We start from the raw sequence: 16962 nt of genomic DNA, 5'->3' as shown, positions 1-16962 counted from the left end.
TAAATATGTTGAAGAGTAGCGGCCCCAGCACCGATCCCTGCGGCACACCGCTCGTGACTCCCCGCCAGTCAGAATATTGGCCCTTTACTCCGACCCTCTGTAGTCTACCTGACAGCCAGTGCTTGATCCATCTGTGTACATCCCCGCCCACCCCGTGGTTCCACAGCTTCCTAAGCAGCCTTTCATGTGGCACCTTGTCAAAGGCCTTTTGAAAATCGAGGTAAATGATGTCTATGGGTTCCACTTTGTCCACCTGACTGCTTATTCCCTCAAAGAAGTACAGAAGGTTTGTCAGGCACGACCTTCCCTTACAGAATCCGTGCTGGCTTGTCCGCAGTAGGCCATTTTTCTCGATGTGCTCGCAAATGCTGTCCTTGATCATTGCTTCCACCATCTTCCCTATAACTGAAGTCAGGCTCACCGGCCTGTAGTTCCCGGGGTCACCTCTCGATCCCTTCTTAAAGATAGGTGTGACATTCGCCAGTTTCCAGTCCTCTGGTACCTCTCCAGTTTTCAAGGATAGGTTGCAAACATGCTGGATTGCGCCCGCTATTTCCTGACTTAGTTCCTTTAGAACCCTTGGGTGGATCCCGTCCGGTCCCGGTGATTTGCCGCTTTTCAGTCTGTCAATCTGCTTGAGGACATCCTCCCGACTTACCTCTACATGCCCCAATCTTTTGGCCTGCTCCCCACTCATGAGCTCCTCTGAGTCCGGTATATTGGACGTGTCCTCGCTCGTGAAGACCGACGAGAAGAACGTGTTCAACCTCTCAGCTACCTCTTTATTCTCCTTAATCACTCCCTTCCTATCCCCATCGTCCAATGGCCCCACCTCCTCTCTCACTGGTTGCTTCCCCTTTACGTAACTGAAGAATGCCTTGAAGTTTTTTGCCTCCCTGGCCAGCCCCTCCTCGTATTTCCCTTTTGCTTTTCTAATCTCTCGGTGGCATTCCTTTTGGCATTTCCTGTGCTCCTGGTGATTTTTCTCCGTTGGATCCCTTTTCCATTTCCAAGGATTTTGATAGTAGGATTAATTGGGTAATTTAACCCAGCAGGTTACTGCATCAACATTCTAGAGTCAGATTAATATAATTTCCCATAGACCTTTGCTGACATTAGTTATGCCAACTGAAAATGCTGATTGCTAGCAATAGCTATGCTGACAGTTACTACAGTAGGTTTGTAATCTGTCCCTGAAAACAGGGGTGATCCTGGAGGACTGGAAGTTAGCCAATGTTACACCCATCTTTAAAAAAGGATCGAGAAGAGACCCGGGGAACTACAGACTGGTAAGTCTGACGTCAGTCCCAGGGAAGATGGCAGAAGCGCTGATAAAAGACAGCATCGATGAGCATCTAGAAAGGAATAAACTCATGAAAACAAGCCAACGTGGATTCTGCAAGGGAAGATTGTGCTTAACGAACTTATTGCACTTCTTCGAAGGAATAAACAAGCAAATGTCTATGGGGGTCCCTTCGTCCATCGTATACTTGGATTTCCAAAAAGCCTTCGACAAGGTACCCCATGAACGCCTACTTAGGAAACTAAAGAACCATGGGGGTGAAAGGGGATGTACATAGATGGATCAAAAATTGGTTGGCGGGTAGGAAGCAAAGGGTAGGAGTGAAGGGCCACTACTCGGACTGGAGAAGTCACGAGTGGTGTTCCGCAGGGGTCGGTACTCGTACCGCTGCTGTTCAATGTATTCATAAATGACATAGAAACAGGGCTGAAGTGCAAAGTTATAAAATTCGCTGACGACACAAAACTTTTTAGTGGGGTTAGGAATAAAGAGGACTATGAAGATCTACAAAGGGACCTGAACAAACTAGGAGAGTGAGCAAATAAATGGCAGATAAGGTTTAATGTAGAGAAATGTAAAGTCTTGCATGTAGGAAACAGAAACCCGATATACAGCTATACGATGGGAGGACTGGTAATGGGTGAAAGTAGCCTAGAGGACTTAGGGGTACTGGTGGACAAAACAATGAAGCCGTCGGCACAGTGCGCAGCGGCCTCTAAGAAGGCGAACAGAATGCTAGGTATTATCAAGAAAGGTATCACAACCAGAATGAAGGACGTTATCCTGCCGTTGTATCAGGCGATGGTGTGCTTGCATCTGGAGTACTGCGACCAATATTGGTCGCCATACCTTAAGAAGGATATTGAGATACTCGAGAGGGTTCAAAGGAGAGCGACGCGACTGATAAAGGGTATGGAAAACCTATCATATGCTGAAAGATTGGAGAAACTGGGCCTCTTCTCCTTGGAGAAGTGAAGGCTTAGAGGGGACATGATAGAGACTTACAAGATCATGAAGGGCATGGAGAAAGTAGAGAGGGACAGATTTTTCAAACTTTCAAAAACTACAAGAACGAGAGGGCATTCGGAAAAATTAAGAGGGGACAGATTCAGAATCAATGCTAGGAAGTTCTTCTTCACTCAAAGGGTGGTGGACATCTGGAATGCGCTTCCAGAGGGCGTGGTACGACAAAGTACGCTACTGGGTTTCTAGAAGGGATTGGATGATTTCCTGAAGGAAAAGGGGATTGAAGGGTATAGATAGAGGATTGGATGATTTCCTGAAGGAAAAAGGGATTGAAGGGTATAAAAAGATTACTATGCAGTTCCTGGACTTGATGGGCCGCCGCGTAGGTGGACTGCTGGACGTGATGGACCTCTGGTCTGACCCAGCAGAGGCACTGCTTATGTTCTTATGTTTAATTTCAAAGAGGTATTTGTTAACTTGTAGTTAGGACTTGCCAAGAAAATCTTGATTTTTTTCTGGGTTCAGTTTTAATTTGAATTGTGTAGTCCGCAGGGATTACACCAGGATTGTGAGAAGGTTCCGTCACAGTGAACCTGGTAAGTGCGGTTTTTTTAAGAAGCCTGTAAACCAGTTTAATACCTGTCCAGAAATGCCAATAGAATTGAGACATCTGAGCAGAATGTCACAACAAGGTCAAAGGCACTGCTCAAGTCAAACTGAAGTACCAGTGCGTTTTTTCCCAGCAAAGCTAAGACAGTTTCTGTACTGTAATTTGTGCAAAAATCAGACTGAGAGTCATGTAGAATGTTGAACTTCTCTAAGTAGTTCATGAGATCAAGGTTAACTAGACCTTCCATTAGTTTTAGGAAAAGTGGTATGTTGGCAATGGGTCTGTAGTTGGCAACCGAAAAGACTGGCTCCTTGGGGTTTTAAATAATAGGAGACACTAGGATATGGCTGAGGTCCACCGGAAAGTGGCCAGTAGATAAACATAGAGAAACCCAGTTGAAGAGTTCAGCTTTGAATGGAAGGGGGTTGATTTTATGATAGACGGTGGGCAGTTGTCTAATAGGCAATTGGATTTTGCATATTTAGAGTAGAGCTTTAGAAATTGGTTCCGGTTTGGATTTTTGAAATGATTCCAGATCATGTCAGCAATTGAACCTTCCTTTCCTAAAGAAGGTTGGTTGATTATTGGTTCTATGCTGGTAGCTACAAGAGACGATTTCATATTATGAATTTTAGTGGCGAAGTAGTCGGCTAGGTTTGCAGCAGAGGGTAGGAGGTCTGAGTTGGAACGTTTATGTAGATCAATATCAAACAGAGAATTGACTATTCTGAAGAGTTCTTTGCTATTCAGCGAAGGCGAATTAATTGTTTGGGAATAATGTTTACAATGCTTTTCTTTAATCATTCTTTTATATTCTAACTTTTAGTCGCCAGTTGAATCTGTTGTTATCTTTCCCTGATTTACACCATGTTCTTTCCAGTTTACGTATTTCTCATTTTAAAGCTAATAGGTCAGCATCATACCAGCTGTCTGATAGACGATGTGTTTTCTTACATAGTTTCAATGGTGCAATATTGTTTAGAACCTGATCACTGAAATTTTTCCATTCTAGGATGAAATTTGGGTCTAAGTCAGAGTTGGATATTAAGCTGTAGTGCAACCAAAATTCTACTGGGCTCAATTGTCTTCTTGTCCAAATCATTTTCTGTTTAAGATTGATCCTTGGTTTCCTTTTGGGTTGTTTTTTGATCCAGCATAATTCAAAATTACAAAGAAGGTGGTCCGACCAAGGGGTGTTAGCCCAGGTTTCACCTTTAAAACTTACACTGGGGGTAGTTGGGACATTGGAAAGAAATGTAATCAAATCTAAGTGGTGACCTTTCTTATGGGTTTTAATCAGGGATGGCTTGGAAAAGCCTAGGGATGTGAGGAAAGAAAGTAGATCTGCTACGTTGGAATTCTCTTCCTGCTCGAGGTGTAAATTGACATCACCAGCTAAAAGATTGTGTGCGCCGGCTGTCGAGTTTGTAAGGAGGAATTCATAGAAGTCTTCTTTTGCTAGGTTCCATTTGTTAGGGGGCATATAAAATATTGTAATGATCAAATTATCTTTACAGTCCACTTTGGATATTTTGCAAGTGAGAATTTCCAGATCATTGGTTAGTTTAGATTCTAGTATTTGAAACTCAAAATGATCTCAGAGAATTATAGCTAAGGTAGGTATTTAGGTATTTGGATAAAGAAAACGTTGGAAGAGACAATGAAAGTAAAGGAAAAAACTTTATTGCTGAGGGTTACATAAATGTGTGAGCAATGGAACCCTTTACTTCTGTCTTGGTGGGGGAGAGTTCAAACAGTTAAGATGATGATTTTACCTGTGGTTTGCTACCAAATGGGTATGTTGCCAGTGTTTTTTCAGTGGTCCTTTTACAAGAAGTTAAATAGCATTCTTACTAAATTTATTTGGCTGGGTAAAACTGTGAGAATTGCTTTAGTATCTTTACAAAAACCAATTGCGGCAGGTGGGGAAAATTTTCCTAATTTTTATAGGTACCATCAGGCCTATATACTGCGTCAGGGTATGCATTGGATCCTCCCCAAACTCATGGAAAATCTTCCAGACTGGTTTTGTTTGGAATGGCAACACCTGTCTCCTTTGAGATTGTGTCACATTTTTTTTAATTATCAAGTTACTTAGGATATATAAGAACAACATAATTTTATTAGATACTTGGCAGACATTAAAATGTATTAATAATTTAACACCTATTCCAATTCCAATATAACACCAATTCCAGTTTAACACCTATTCCAATCTACCTGTCAGTCCCTTTGTCTGAACTCCAAGATTCAAATTGGCGGGTTTAAGATCCTCTGGAAGCATTGGATGCAGGTGGGCATACGTACTGTGGATGATGTAATATCAGAGGGAAAGCTGCTTGACTTTTCACGACTGCAACAAGCATTTGGTATTGCTAAGTCTCAAAATTATAAGTGGTTGCAGTTGGAGCAAGCCATTCAGAAGGGGTTCACTGATTGGCAAAATCTAAAAATCTGTATAGTTTGCCGATCCTATGCTGCCAGACAGATTTCCTAGGGCATCAGGCCACCCAGTGGTACAAATTAATATCTGAATTTTTGAATAAGAAACCAAAGACTGGTCTTCGTGACATTTGGAGCACTGTTCTGCGTCTCAATGGCCACGAATTTGGACTTGGAAGATGAGATGTACGGCGTCTGCATCTATGAGACAAACATGTTTTTTCTTATTACATAGATCTTTTTGGACCCCTGTTCGTTTACAGAAATTGGATAGTTCTCAGTCTAACAGATGCTGGCACTGTCATCTCGATGTAGGGACATTGGATCATCTACTGTTCTATTGTCCCTTGATACTTAAATTTTGGAGAACCATTTGGGGTCAAGTGAATAAAATATTGGAAAATCCAGTGGCATTGACGTACGATACCATGCTATTTGGCATGTTAATGAGGGCTAAAAGCCCAAAATATTCCTATAATAATAAACTTCTCTTTATTATGACGGGAGCTGTCATACAACTCATTTTGAAGAACTGGAAAAACTGGGATCGGTTAAATTATAATTTCTGGTGGGAATCTTTATGCCACATTTTTAAAATGGAAAGTATGATTGCCATACAGCAGGGACATTATAGGAAATTTAAGGATGTTTGGGAGCCATTGACAAGATTCTGTAAGGAGTGATTGTTGATGTTGTCCTTTGAAAATACACATTCAGGGTGGGTGGGAGGGGGGTAGGGAAATACTTTTAATTTGAGTACAATTGTTGGACATGTAGAAGGGGGGATGATATATGTACCGTATTTTCACGCATATAACGCGCGCGTTATACGCGTTTTTACCTACCGCGCATACCCCTCGCGCGCTATATGCGTGAGCGCGGTATACCAAAGTTTTAAAACATAGTTCCCACCCCGCCCGACGCCCGATTCACCCCCCCAGCAGGACCGCTCGCACCCCCACCCCGAACGACCGCTCGCACGCGCTCCCATCCGCACCCGCATCCACGATCGGAGCAAGAGGGAGCCCAAGCCCTCTTGCCCGGCCGACTCCCCGACGTCCGATACATCCCCCCCCCCCCGGCAGGACCACTCGCACCCCCACCCCGAACGACCGCTCGCACGCGCTCCCACCCACACCCGCATCCACGATCGGAGCAAGAGGGAGCCCAAGCCCTCTTGCCCGGCCGACTCCCCGACGTCCGATACATCCCCCCCCCCAGCAGGACCACTCGCACCCCCACCCCGAACGACCGCCGACTTCCCGACAATATCGGGCCAGAAGGGAGCCCAAACCCTCCTGGCCACGGCGACCCCCTAACCCCACCCCGCACTACATTACGGGCAGGAGGGATCCCAGGCCCTCCTGCCCTCGACGCAAACCCCCCTCCCCCCCAAGAACCTCCGACCGCCTCCCAGCCGACCCGCGATCCCCCTGGCGACCCCCACGACCCCCCCACCCCCCTTCCCCGTACCTTTGGTAGTTGGGCCAGAAGGGAGCCCAAACCCTCCTGGCCACGGCGACCCCCTAACCCCACCCCGCACTACATTACGGGCAGGAGGGATCCCAGGCCCTCCTGCCCTCGACGCAAACCCCCCTCCCCCCCAAGAACCTCCGACCGCCCCCCAGCCGACCCGCGATCCCCCTGGCGACCCCCACGACCCCCCCACCCCCCTTCCCCGTACCTTTAGTAGTTGGCCGGACAGACGGGAGCCAAACCCGCCTGTCCGGCAGGCAGCCAACGAAGGAATGAGGCCGGATTGGCCCATCCATCCTAAAGCTCCGCCTACTGGTGGGGCCTAAGGCGCGTGGGCCAATCAGAATAGGCCCTGGAGCCTTAGGTCCCACCTGGGGGCGCGGCCTGAGGCACATGGGCCCAACCCGACCATGTGCCTCAGGCCGCGCCCCCAGGTGGGACCTAAGGCTCCAGGGCCTATTCTGATTGGCCCACGCGCCTTAGGTCCCACCAGTAGGCGGAGCTTTAGGATGGATGGGCCAATCCGGCCTCATTCCTTCGTTGGCTGCCTGCCGGACAGGCGGGTTTGGCTCCCGTCTGTCCGGCCAACTACTAAAGGTACGGGGAAGGGGGGTGGGGGGGTCGTGGGGGTCGCCAGGGGGATCGCGGGTCGGCTGGGGGGCGGTCGGAGGTTCTTGGGGGGGAGGGGGGTTTGCGTCGAGGGCAGGAGGGCCTGGGATCCCTCCTGCCCGTAATGTAGTGCGGGGTGGGGTTAGGGGGTCGCCGTGGCCAGGAGGGTTTGGGCTCCCTTCTGGCCCAACTACCAAAGGTACGGGGAAGGGGGGCGGGGGGGTCGTGGGGGTCGCCAGGGGGATCGCGGGTCGGCTGGGGGGCGGTCGGAGGTTCTTGGGGGGGGAGGGGGGTTTGCGTCGAGGGCAGGAGGGCCTGGGATCCCTCCTGCCCGTAATGTAGTGCGGGGTGGGGTTAGGGGGTCGCCGTGGCCAGGAGGATTTGGGCTCCCTCCTGGCCCGATATTGTTGGGGAGTCGGCGGTCCTTCGGGGGGGGGGGGGGGATGTATCGGACGTCGGGGGGGGGCATCAGGCTTTCAGGATGGGGACAGACCTTCAAGGGGGGACAGTGCACGGAAGTCAGGGGGGGTGAACGGAGAGTCGGGACAGCGCACGGAAAGTCAGGGCGGGCGAAAGGAGCGTCGGGCAGCATGCGCGGTATACCCGTGAGCGCGGTATATCAAAGTTTTTGTGCAAATCATCGTGATTTCTGCGCGCTATATCCGTGTGCGCGTTTTATACGGGTGCGTGTTATTTGCGTGAAAATACGGTATTTGTCATGAACTATAAGTTGATAGAATTTAAGTGCTGTTAAAGTGTAAAATGTCTGTATAATATGTTGCACTTATTTTTAGCATTAAAATGAATAAAGATTTATAAAAAATAAAATAAAATTTTGAATATAAAAATGCTGGGTCCCTTCCAGGCTCTTTGCAGTGCCCTTTGCTCACCTAGAGTGCCTCAAAGTCAGCTGACCCATGTTGCCTAAGCCGGGAAGGGATCGGAAGCAGCTGGGTTGTACTTCTTTCCTGATCTTGTTGTTTAACCAGGATATTAAGCTGTTCACTGCAATCTTGGCTGACAGATTAGGACAGATCTTACCCTCCCCTACTTCACGCTGATGAAGCCGGTTTCATGCCAGGTAGATATGCTTCGAGCATTGGTGGTGTTGCAGGGTGGTGGGAGTGGACACTGAAAAAGCATTTGATAAGATTTTATGAGACTATTTGTTTTGGGTCATTCCTCAATTCGGCATCATGGGAAGTTTTTTGTTGGGGTATGTGCCTTGTACAATAATCCAACAGCTCAGATTCTGATTAATGGGGATCTTACTTCCACATTCACTCTTGAAAGGTGCACCCATCAGGGCAGTCCCCTTTCACCTATGCTATTTGAACTCTCCTTAGATCCACTGGTGGTAAAAATTAGACAGATGCAGACCCTGCAGGAGATAAAAATAGGGACCAGAGAGGTTAAGATTAATCTGTTTGAAGATGACAAGCTTGTTTTCCTGGGCAATGCAGTTCAAGAGGTATACCATTTAGTCATCCAACACTTCGGGTCTTTTTCATGACTGAGGATTAATTTTGAAATGTCTGAGGCTCTCGTGGTTATCACCATGGTGCACAGCTCATGGGGACCCATCATTTCCCTTAGCATGGTCAAAGGGTACCTTAAAATTAATTGCACTCTGATTCCTTAGTAGTTTACAAACGGAACATCCTAAATAAACTATCATCAATTAGATCACTAAGTGGAAAGATTTCCTAATTTCTTTTTAGGGGCACATTGCCCTGGTCAAGATGGTACACTTGCCAAAATTTCTGTACCCCTTGCAGATGCTACTTTTATGGGTTAGACAATTTGACGTTGGGCTGGAAATCTAAGCAGGCTTGGATAGGATACCATAAATTGATCAGGGACAAGGATATTGGGGGTATAAACCTTCCTGATTTATGTCTGTACAATGTTGCAGCCCTTATGCGATGGATACATGAGCTGCACAAAGAGAAATTCGTTTTGCTCCTAATTCATTCTGGGCTGATATGGTTGCCCCAGCATCAGATTTTACTGCCTTGCAGGAGAGAGGGCGTAAACCCGTTCCCCGCTGTTTAGTCTCCTGAAAGCAGTGAAGAGCACAGTTCTGATTAAGTCACGCTGACTAAAGAAAGCTGACCTTAACTGACAGAGCGGGATATTATTCAGATAAGATTTACTTCATACTTTTGTTTGGTTTACCAGTCTGAGCATAGTATATATACCAACTGTTATTGAATGATAACATCGTATGTTTTTTAAAGCCATTGATAGAAGTTAGTAGAGGAGCTAGTATGGTATACAGCTTTCTCTCCTATAGCCAAAGGATAGCGTCTGCTTCCTACGGCTTCTGAGGCCTTTTCCTCCGATATTGAATGTGACTGTGGTTGGAATACAAATACTAATAGGATTGTTTTGTACTGGAGTTTGCTCTTTATTTATTTATTCAATTTTCTATACTGTTCTCCCAGGAGCGCTCAGAACGGTTTACATGAGTTTATTCAGGTTCTCAAGCATTTTTCCCTGACTGTCCTGGCAGGCTCACAATCTATCTAATATACCTGGGACAATTGGGGGGGGGGGGATTAAGTAACTTGCCCATGTATCTGAAGATGGTACTGATATATTAGATACTTTGCTGCTAGTCACACTGTTGTTATATTTGAATTATTATTGTTGTTGATCTCTGTATGATGTTTTGCCGTGCAATAGAGAGGTAAAAAAAAAAAAAAAAAAGAAGAAACCACACTTACACTGAAAGCACAGACATTGATGCTGTGACTTTGCCTAAGCTCCACCAAATTTATTTCCACACCTAAAGTTGCATGCGGTAATTTTATAAAAGTGCTGAATGGTAGGTGGGAGAGACTGCAAACAAAAATTTTGTAAATTACCATTATACCACTACAAGATTAGTTAAGAGGTAGGAAAAAGCCTCAGAGTCAAGCCTCCTGCAGTCACTGGTTTATTGCAGACAGGCATAAACTCAGAGATACCTTATTGGCATAAAAAAAACCCTCCTTCTCCACAAGTCTTATATATTTCAATCTATTCAGTGAGTAATCCCTTGTTCTACGAAGCTGTGCTAGCGGCTGCCACGCGGCAACGGCCACGAAGGCCTTTAAATCTCTATGGGCTTCGGGGTCGTTACCGCAGCACAGCCGCTAGCGTGGCTTCGTAAAACAGGCCGTAAGTCTTGCACTCTATTCAGTGCAATGTTTTGATGGATGGATGTTGATTATTTCGTGCAACTTGTATGTTTTTCACTTGGTACAATAACTTTATAACAGCCCTTGGTTTCTAACATTACTTTCTGTGTAATACGGTTGAATTCCAGTTTGCCCCTATTACCAGCACAGAAACACACAGAAACCAAGCAATATAACATAAAGCTTACCAGGCACTCTTCCCGATGAACCTGACTGACAGCGCAGATGTCCACTCGCAGCGTCTTCTGCTGCAAAGCGAGTGGGGAAATAGTCACTCGGAAGAATTCATTGAATAAAATGGTTTCAGAAGCAGCGTGGACTTTAGTGCGGAACAGACAGCTCATGTCATTTGAGGAAGGAAGCATGGCAACTCTGAAATACCTTAAGAAAATAAAAACAAGGACAACTTCATTTGAGCCCCAAGCAGATCTGCAAAAATCCTATAAAATCACAGCATTATGATAAACCAAAATGAACTCTGCTCAGTTCTGCTATAATTATGTTTGTTTGTTTGTACTTCATGGCTATCTACCATCATAATTACTACATTTGCCAAAGTGGAACCATAGTATATATGGTATTCTCTGGTTATGACATCTGCAAATAGTACTATATTGTTTTATCACAACTTATAGCCTCGTTTCAGTTTTAATTGGGCGTTTTAGCCATTTTGTTGTTCAAAAGAACTGTGAATATTGGGTATGAACTCTTTTTACCTCTATATCTATCACACACTTCACATTAGCACCTGGTTGCTTTATAAGTTTTATTAAACTCTGGGCTTTCACCAATCACTCATTAGCATTTCAATTTCAATTTTAATTTCTTTATTATATTATTATACTAGCTGATCACCTGGCGTTGCTTGGATATTTATTTATCCCAATCTTCCAGTATCGAAAGACTTGTATTCAGTGATTACGCCTGGAACTTGGACTTAAACAAGCCTGAAAAGTATGGGGTAGACATATGTATGCCAAGTTTGGTTGAAATCTGTCCATGCGTTTCAGAGTTATGCTGGAACATACACACAGAAAAACTCAATTGATGCCACACTCTATAATGTCTTAAAGTTCATATTATCACTTGCTAAAAATGTCCATGCTCCAATTGTAAAGCATTGGTTAGAGAAACAACATACTGTGATGGATTTGAAGTGGCGGGTAATAGATCAGATTGAGGTCAGGTGACAAAGTTGTTAAATTACAGGGAACAGAAATGGATCGTTCTGTTATACCAGCCGGGTTGAATATTGAGCTAGAATGGATGACGTTGGTTTGATAGGAGGAGTGTTTGTAGGTGAGCTCTGTGATTGGATGTTTGAATAACGAATAGATAACGCTGTGGCCATTTTAGATAGACACAGAGATAGTGGTGTTATGTCTTAAATGGTGAGTTTCTATTTCTTTTGGATTCTAATCTATGTGGTTTTACAGAGATGGATTACTATCTGAATTGCTGAATACTGTGTTCTAACATTGCAGGGGATTACTCCTTGAAACAGCTTCTAATGCGAAATGCTGAATTCACGTCGGAGCCCCATTCAGTATATTCACATAAGATGAGATAAGTTCTTTCTTAAATCTAAATTACATATTTATCTTTATTTAAACATTGAGATAATTATTCAAAGGCTGATGAGGAGGCTGGCTACTTATAGGCTCGAGTATTACATGAATTATGACACTCAAGTGTAGCCGCTGAGGCCATATAAAGAGTTAAGATTATGCTATGAGAAGATTATGCTACGAGTGAAATTAAATAAGTATGAAATTTCTGTAATAGCAAGTGATAATATGAACTTTAAGACATTATAGAGTGTGGCATCAATTGAGTTTTTCTGTATTGAATACTTGCCTCTACTTAAAAATTAATATATTGAAGCCATTAAATCTAGTAGGAACATACATCCATCCGATTTTATATATTTATTTGGATTTCTATCCCGTTCTACCGGGAGCTCTGAATGGGCTACAATTGACATTCGCAGTTAAATCTAGGACAGGTTACAACTGACATTCACAGTAAAATACAGGACAAAATTTACAGGCATTTGTAGAGAGAGGGAACAAGGGGAGCATGGGCAGGGAGGATTTTTTATATTGTTCCTCTCTTTTATATTTTCCAATGAAGAAATTTATTTGAATTTGCAACTTTTTTGTGTTTTGATCTGTTCAATGATTAATGTTTTTAATATGATTTTACAATATGAATATTTCACATTTGAGCAGTTTTATGTTTTTGATTTTATTATGAATGTATAATGCTTGTGTTCTGTGAGTTTGTTAGACTCTTGATAAAGGCAGTTTTGTCGAAACACTGCCAGTGTCAAGTCTACAATTGCTTCTATCAATAAGGTGCATCTTTAGGGATCCATGGCTCAATCACTGACATATTTTCCTCACGACTCTTGGGGCTCCTTTTACTAAGGTGTGCTAGTGTTTTTAGCGCACGCAGGATATTACCGTGCGCTATGTGGCTAGAGCTAATGCCAGCTCAATGCTGGCGTTAAGGTCTAGCATGCGCGGCAATTCAGCCCCAACACAGCTTAGTAAAAGGAGCCCTTGGATTGCGTGAACCATATCCACATCATTCTTTTCTTGGTTGGACTGAGAACTTTTCACCACCCCTTCATATGTGCCACTGGCACATATGAAAAATTACAGAAGACTAGCGCTTTTGCAGGTAAATGCTAGCAGGATGCTGAAGTGCTTTTCTGTATAGGAGTGCATAAGTGGCATAACATATAAATGGAACAATTGGAGTTTAGATGGGGCTCCTACTTACATGTGTTTCTGATGAATTTATGAGACTAGATCTACAGTATGATTATTGTAACTGCAGGTGTGTGAACATTAGGTGTGCTAAAGCCAAGATATACTGGAGTCTGCACTAGATTATACTTTCACCATACGCTATCAGAGGCACCCACTTATAGAACTACCCCCATATTGTCCATGCTTTTTGAATAAGTTTTAAAATCTATAGTGGTGAGTATACCTGCCTGTCACACGGGAGACCGGGGTTCGATTCCCCAACGGTGAGAGGCATGCTTTTAGCAGTTCCTCGTTAGTATATATTCAGACCACGGGAGGGAGACTAGCTATCTCCTGTGGTTGGCACTGAGCCCAGATATTCAATGCTGGGCTGTTTCTGGTGACTGGCACTTAATAGCTGGGTTTTTTTGGGCCACTAAAAAGTTTGACAACTATATGATATTCAGCACTAACCAGCTCACCTTTTAGGAGCCAAACAAAGACCAGTTAATTAATTAATTAAGTCATTCATTCAATTTTCTATACTGTTCTCCCAGGAGAGTTCACATGAATTTATTCACATGAATTTATTCAGGTACTCAAAGCATTTTTTTCCTATCTGTCCCGGGTGGCTCACAATCTATCTAATGTACCTGGAGCAATGGGGGGGGGGGGGGAGGGGGAGGATTAAGTGACTTGCCCAGAGTTTGAACTCAGAACTCCAGGGTGCTGAGACTTTAGCTTTAACCACTGTGCCACACTCTTCCCCCCAACCCCCTTTTATTAAGCCGCAGCAGAGGTTTCTACTGTGTTCAAATTCCTAAGACCAATAGAGCAGTGTCAGAGCAATTACTCTCTACTGCGGCTTTGTAAAAGGGGAGATTAGGCAATAAACTTAGCCGGCCAGCATCTCATTATTTGTGGCTAGCCAGCTAAGTTGTGACAAGTAGCAAGCAATAAAGGTAGCATCTGCAAGGGGTACAGAATTTTCAGCAAGGGTGCCATCTTGACCAGGGCAATATTTTTTTTAACTGATGAGTCGAGCTTTATTACATGAAGATGACCCGTCTATAAACCTAAGTTTTAGTTTAGTTTACATGAGGTGAAAATGTTAAAGGGAAACTACTACAAACTTTTCTTTTTACAATACGTGCTGAAGCAGCTAAAATCCCCTATTTTTCTGTTCTATTTTCAATCCATTTTTAGCATTTTTCAGAATAATACTTGGCCTTACAGCAGAACCAGCACCTGTTGCTCACGGTGTATTGGCCATAACTGATGGGGGGTCATAGTGATGAAAAAGTCTGTAGTATTACCAAATGCCATCAACTCACTGTGCTCTGATCTTTGTTTCTTATAACCACCTAAATGTATTGTGTGGGACAGAAAGGAACAGGCTGAACAAACATGTGAGCTAGGAAACAAAGTTCACACTAGCAGATCATGGAGACATGGAGTTTGCTAGGCAACACAGAGATTTTTTGTAAAATATCACAATATCCATCATCTTATTTCAGCAGGCAGCTTGCAATCAATTTCTATAATTCACGCTATCCTGTGTCAATGACTGAACCAGAGCTATACCATTCATATGGTACTATCTCAAGCTCTACAGAAATTGTCTATCATTTTACTAAGGTGCGCTAGGGCTTTAACGAGCAGAATAGCGCACGCTAGGCCTTAACGCCAGCATTGAGCTGGCGTTAGTTCCAGAAGCGTAGCGCGCGGTAATTTCCTGCGTGCGCTAAAAACGCTAGTGCACCTTAGTAAAAGGAGCCCTTAGTGTAGACTGGGTTTTACTGAAAATATTAGATGGAATTAATAATAACTGAAAAAAAAAAAAAGAACAAAATCCTCAAGGGTATTAACAAATGGAAATGTAGTGATGTCAACAAAGGAGAACCAAAAAGCCCAACTGATACAAACAAGTCACTTCTGCTTATTTATTAACCACAAGAAAGAAAGAGTCCATGGCAATTGCTGAGTTTTCTCTAGTGGCAAAAAAATATGTTGCCTCTTTGCTGGCATTAGTGAACACTTTAGCCTTCTGTGCACTGGAACCCATTTTCACGTTGAAACTTATGAACAATTAGAATACTGGATTCCTGATGCAGGCATCTATTCTGAAACATGGCCATGTCGAGTCTGGCTTCTCCAGTTGTGAATTTTTGTTTGTTAGACATACTCTTTCCTTCTTTATTGTGGTTGATAAATAGACAGAAGTGACTTATTTATATCAGTTGGACTCTTCGGTTCTCCTTTATTTTTACCTCCCTAAAATCCATTAATATTACTTCTAAATCCAATGGTTCAAAATGCAATAATGAACATTCTTTATTCTTAAGATTACTAGATCCCTTTGTACACTCAACTGTACCATTAGTGATTAGGTGTTTTTTTTTTTTAATACAATACTTACAGTCTGCAACTTGGGGGCACAAACAGTGCATGCAGATTTCGAATCTGTATTATGATGATTACAAAACTAGAGTTGCTAGAATCATATCTGTAAGAAAGAATTAGTTTAAGTGAATAAAGGGACCAATAGTGGCAGTTCATACAGATGAACTGAAAAGATAATTTTCTTCCTTACTTTACTCACCTGAGTCCTATTTGGACTTGGGCTGACTCTAGGGCTGCTCCATCATCTTCACTATATGTTACATCTTCAGTTTCACTTGATCTGTAGCAGATTAATAAATAATATGCAAAAGGTCAATGATCTGGTCAAACTTTAATCTCCAAGAGGTTGCTATGCAGATGATTTATGGCCATTGTTTTGGGCCAATCAGGAACATCCTTAGACTCCTCCCTAAGGAAGTCCCTGATTGGCTGAGGCGCCCCAGGCCCCTCCCAAGGGAGGAGCCCGAGGCACCTCAGCCAATCATGGCCTTAGGCCCCTCCCTGTGCATCCTGGGGTGGGGCCTAAGGCCGGTTTTGCATCACGGGCCGGCAGAGCAGCAGGAGCAGGAGGATTTTGAGCTATCACGGGAGGCCTAAGGAGCAGGAGGGACTGGGCACCTCCTGCTCACAGTTTTTAAAGGTACGGGGAGGGGGTGGGTACGGCCGGGAATTGGGAGGGGGCATTCCTTGAGTGGCAGGAGGGCATCGGCAGCCCTCCTGACATTTGTTTTTGGGGGTGGGGAAATAGTGGAGATGGCAGGAGTGAATGGGAACCTTCCTGCCATAATTGTAAAAGCGAGGCAAATATTTTGGTTCGGGGAGGGAGGGGGAAGGGGCACTGGTCAGGAGAGGGATTCATTTTTTTTTTTTTTTTTTTAAATATCTTTATTCGTTTTTACATTATGCAAACAAGTGTACAATAATTCAAGTCATACTATACATTCTTCACTTGAAACTCTACATTCATTTTATACCATAAACTATCTCCCCTCCCTCCCTTTCCATATATTACCCCTCATAATGTCATAAAACCCACCCATCCCTCCTCCCCCCTACATATATTTAATGGGGATAAATATAATTATTTATTTATTATAATACTCAATTAATGGTCTCCACACCTCTTTAAATTTCTTATAATAACCTCTCTTGATTGCCAATGTTTTTTCCATTTCATACACCTGACAAACCGAACTCCACCAGAAACAATAA

At 43.8% G+C, this 16962-nt stretch overlaps 1 protein-coding gene across 2 annotated transcripts in view; it reads right to left on the bottom strand.

The window, feature by feature from the left end:
• Positions 1 to 16962, bottom strand: part of WWC2 (WW and C2 domain containing 2) — a 343981-nt gene that overhangs the window by 80409 nt on the left and 246610 nt on the right. For both annotated transcript variants that reach the window (XM_033943044.1, XM_033943053.1), the window contains 3 exons: positions 15950 to 16030; positions 15767 to 15853; positions 10780 to 10972 (listed from right to left, as the gene is read on the bottom strand). In XM_033943044.1, coding sequence (XP_033798935.1) covers positions 10780 to 10972; positions 15767 to 15853; positions 15950 to 16030 — 361 coding nt within the window. The remainder of the gene's footprint in view (positions 1 to 10779; positions 10973 to 15766; positions 15854 to 15949; positions 16031 to 16962) is intronic.

Source organism: Geotrypetes seraphini, chromosome 1, assembly GCF_902459505.1.
Source record: "Geotrypetes seraphini chromosome 1, aGeoSer1.1, whole genome shotgun sequence".
Lineage (NCBI taxonomy): Eukaryota > Metazoa > Chordata > Amphibia > Gymnophiona > Dermophiidae > Geotrypetes > Geotrypetes seraphini.
The sequence above is the reverse complement of the archived record's forward strand: the minus strand, read 5'-3'. Positions and strand labels throughout refer to the sequence as shown.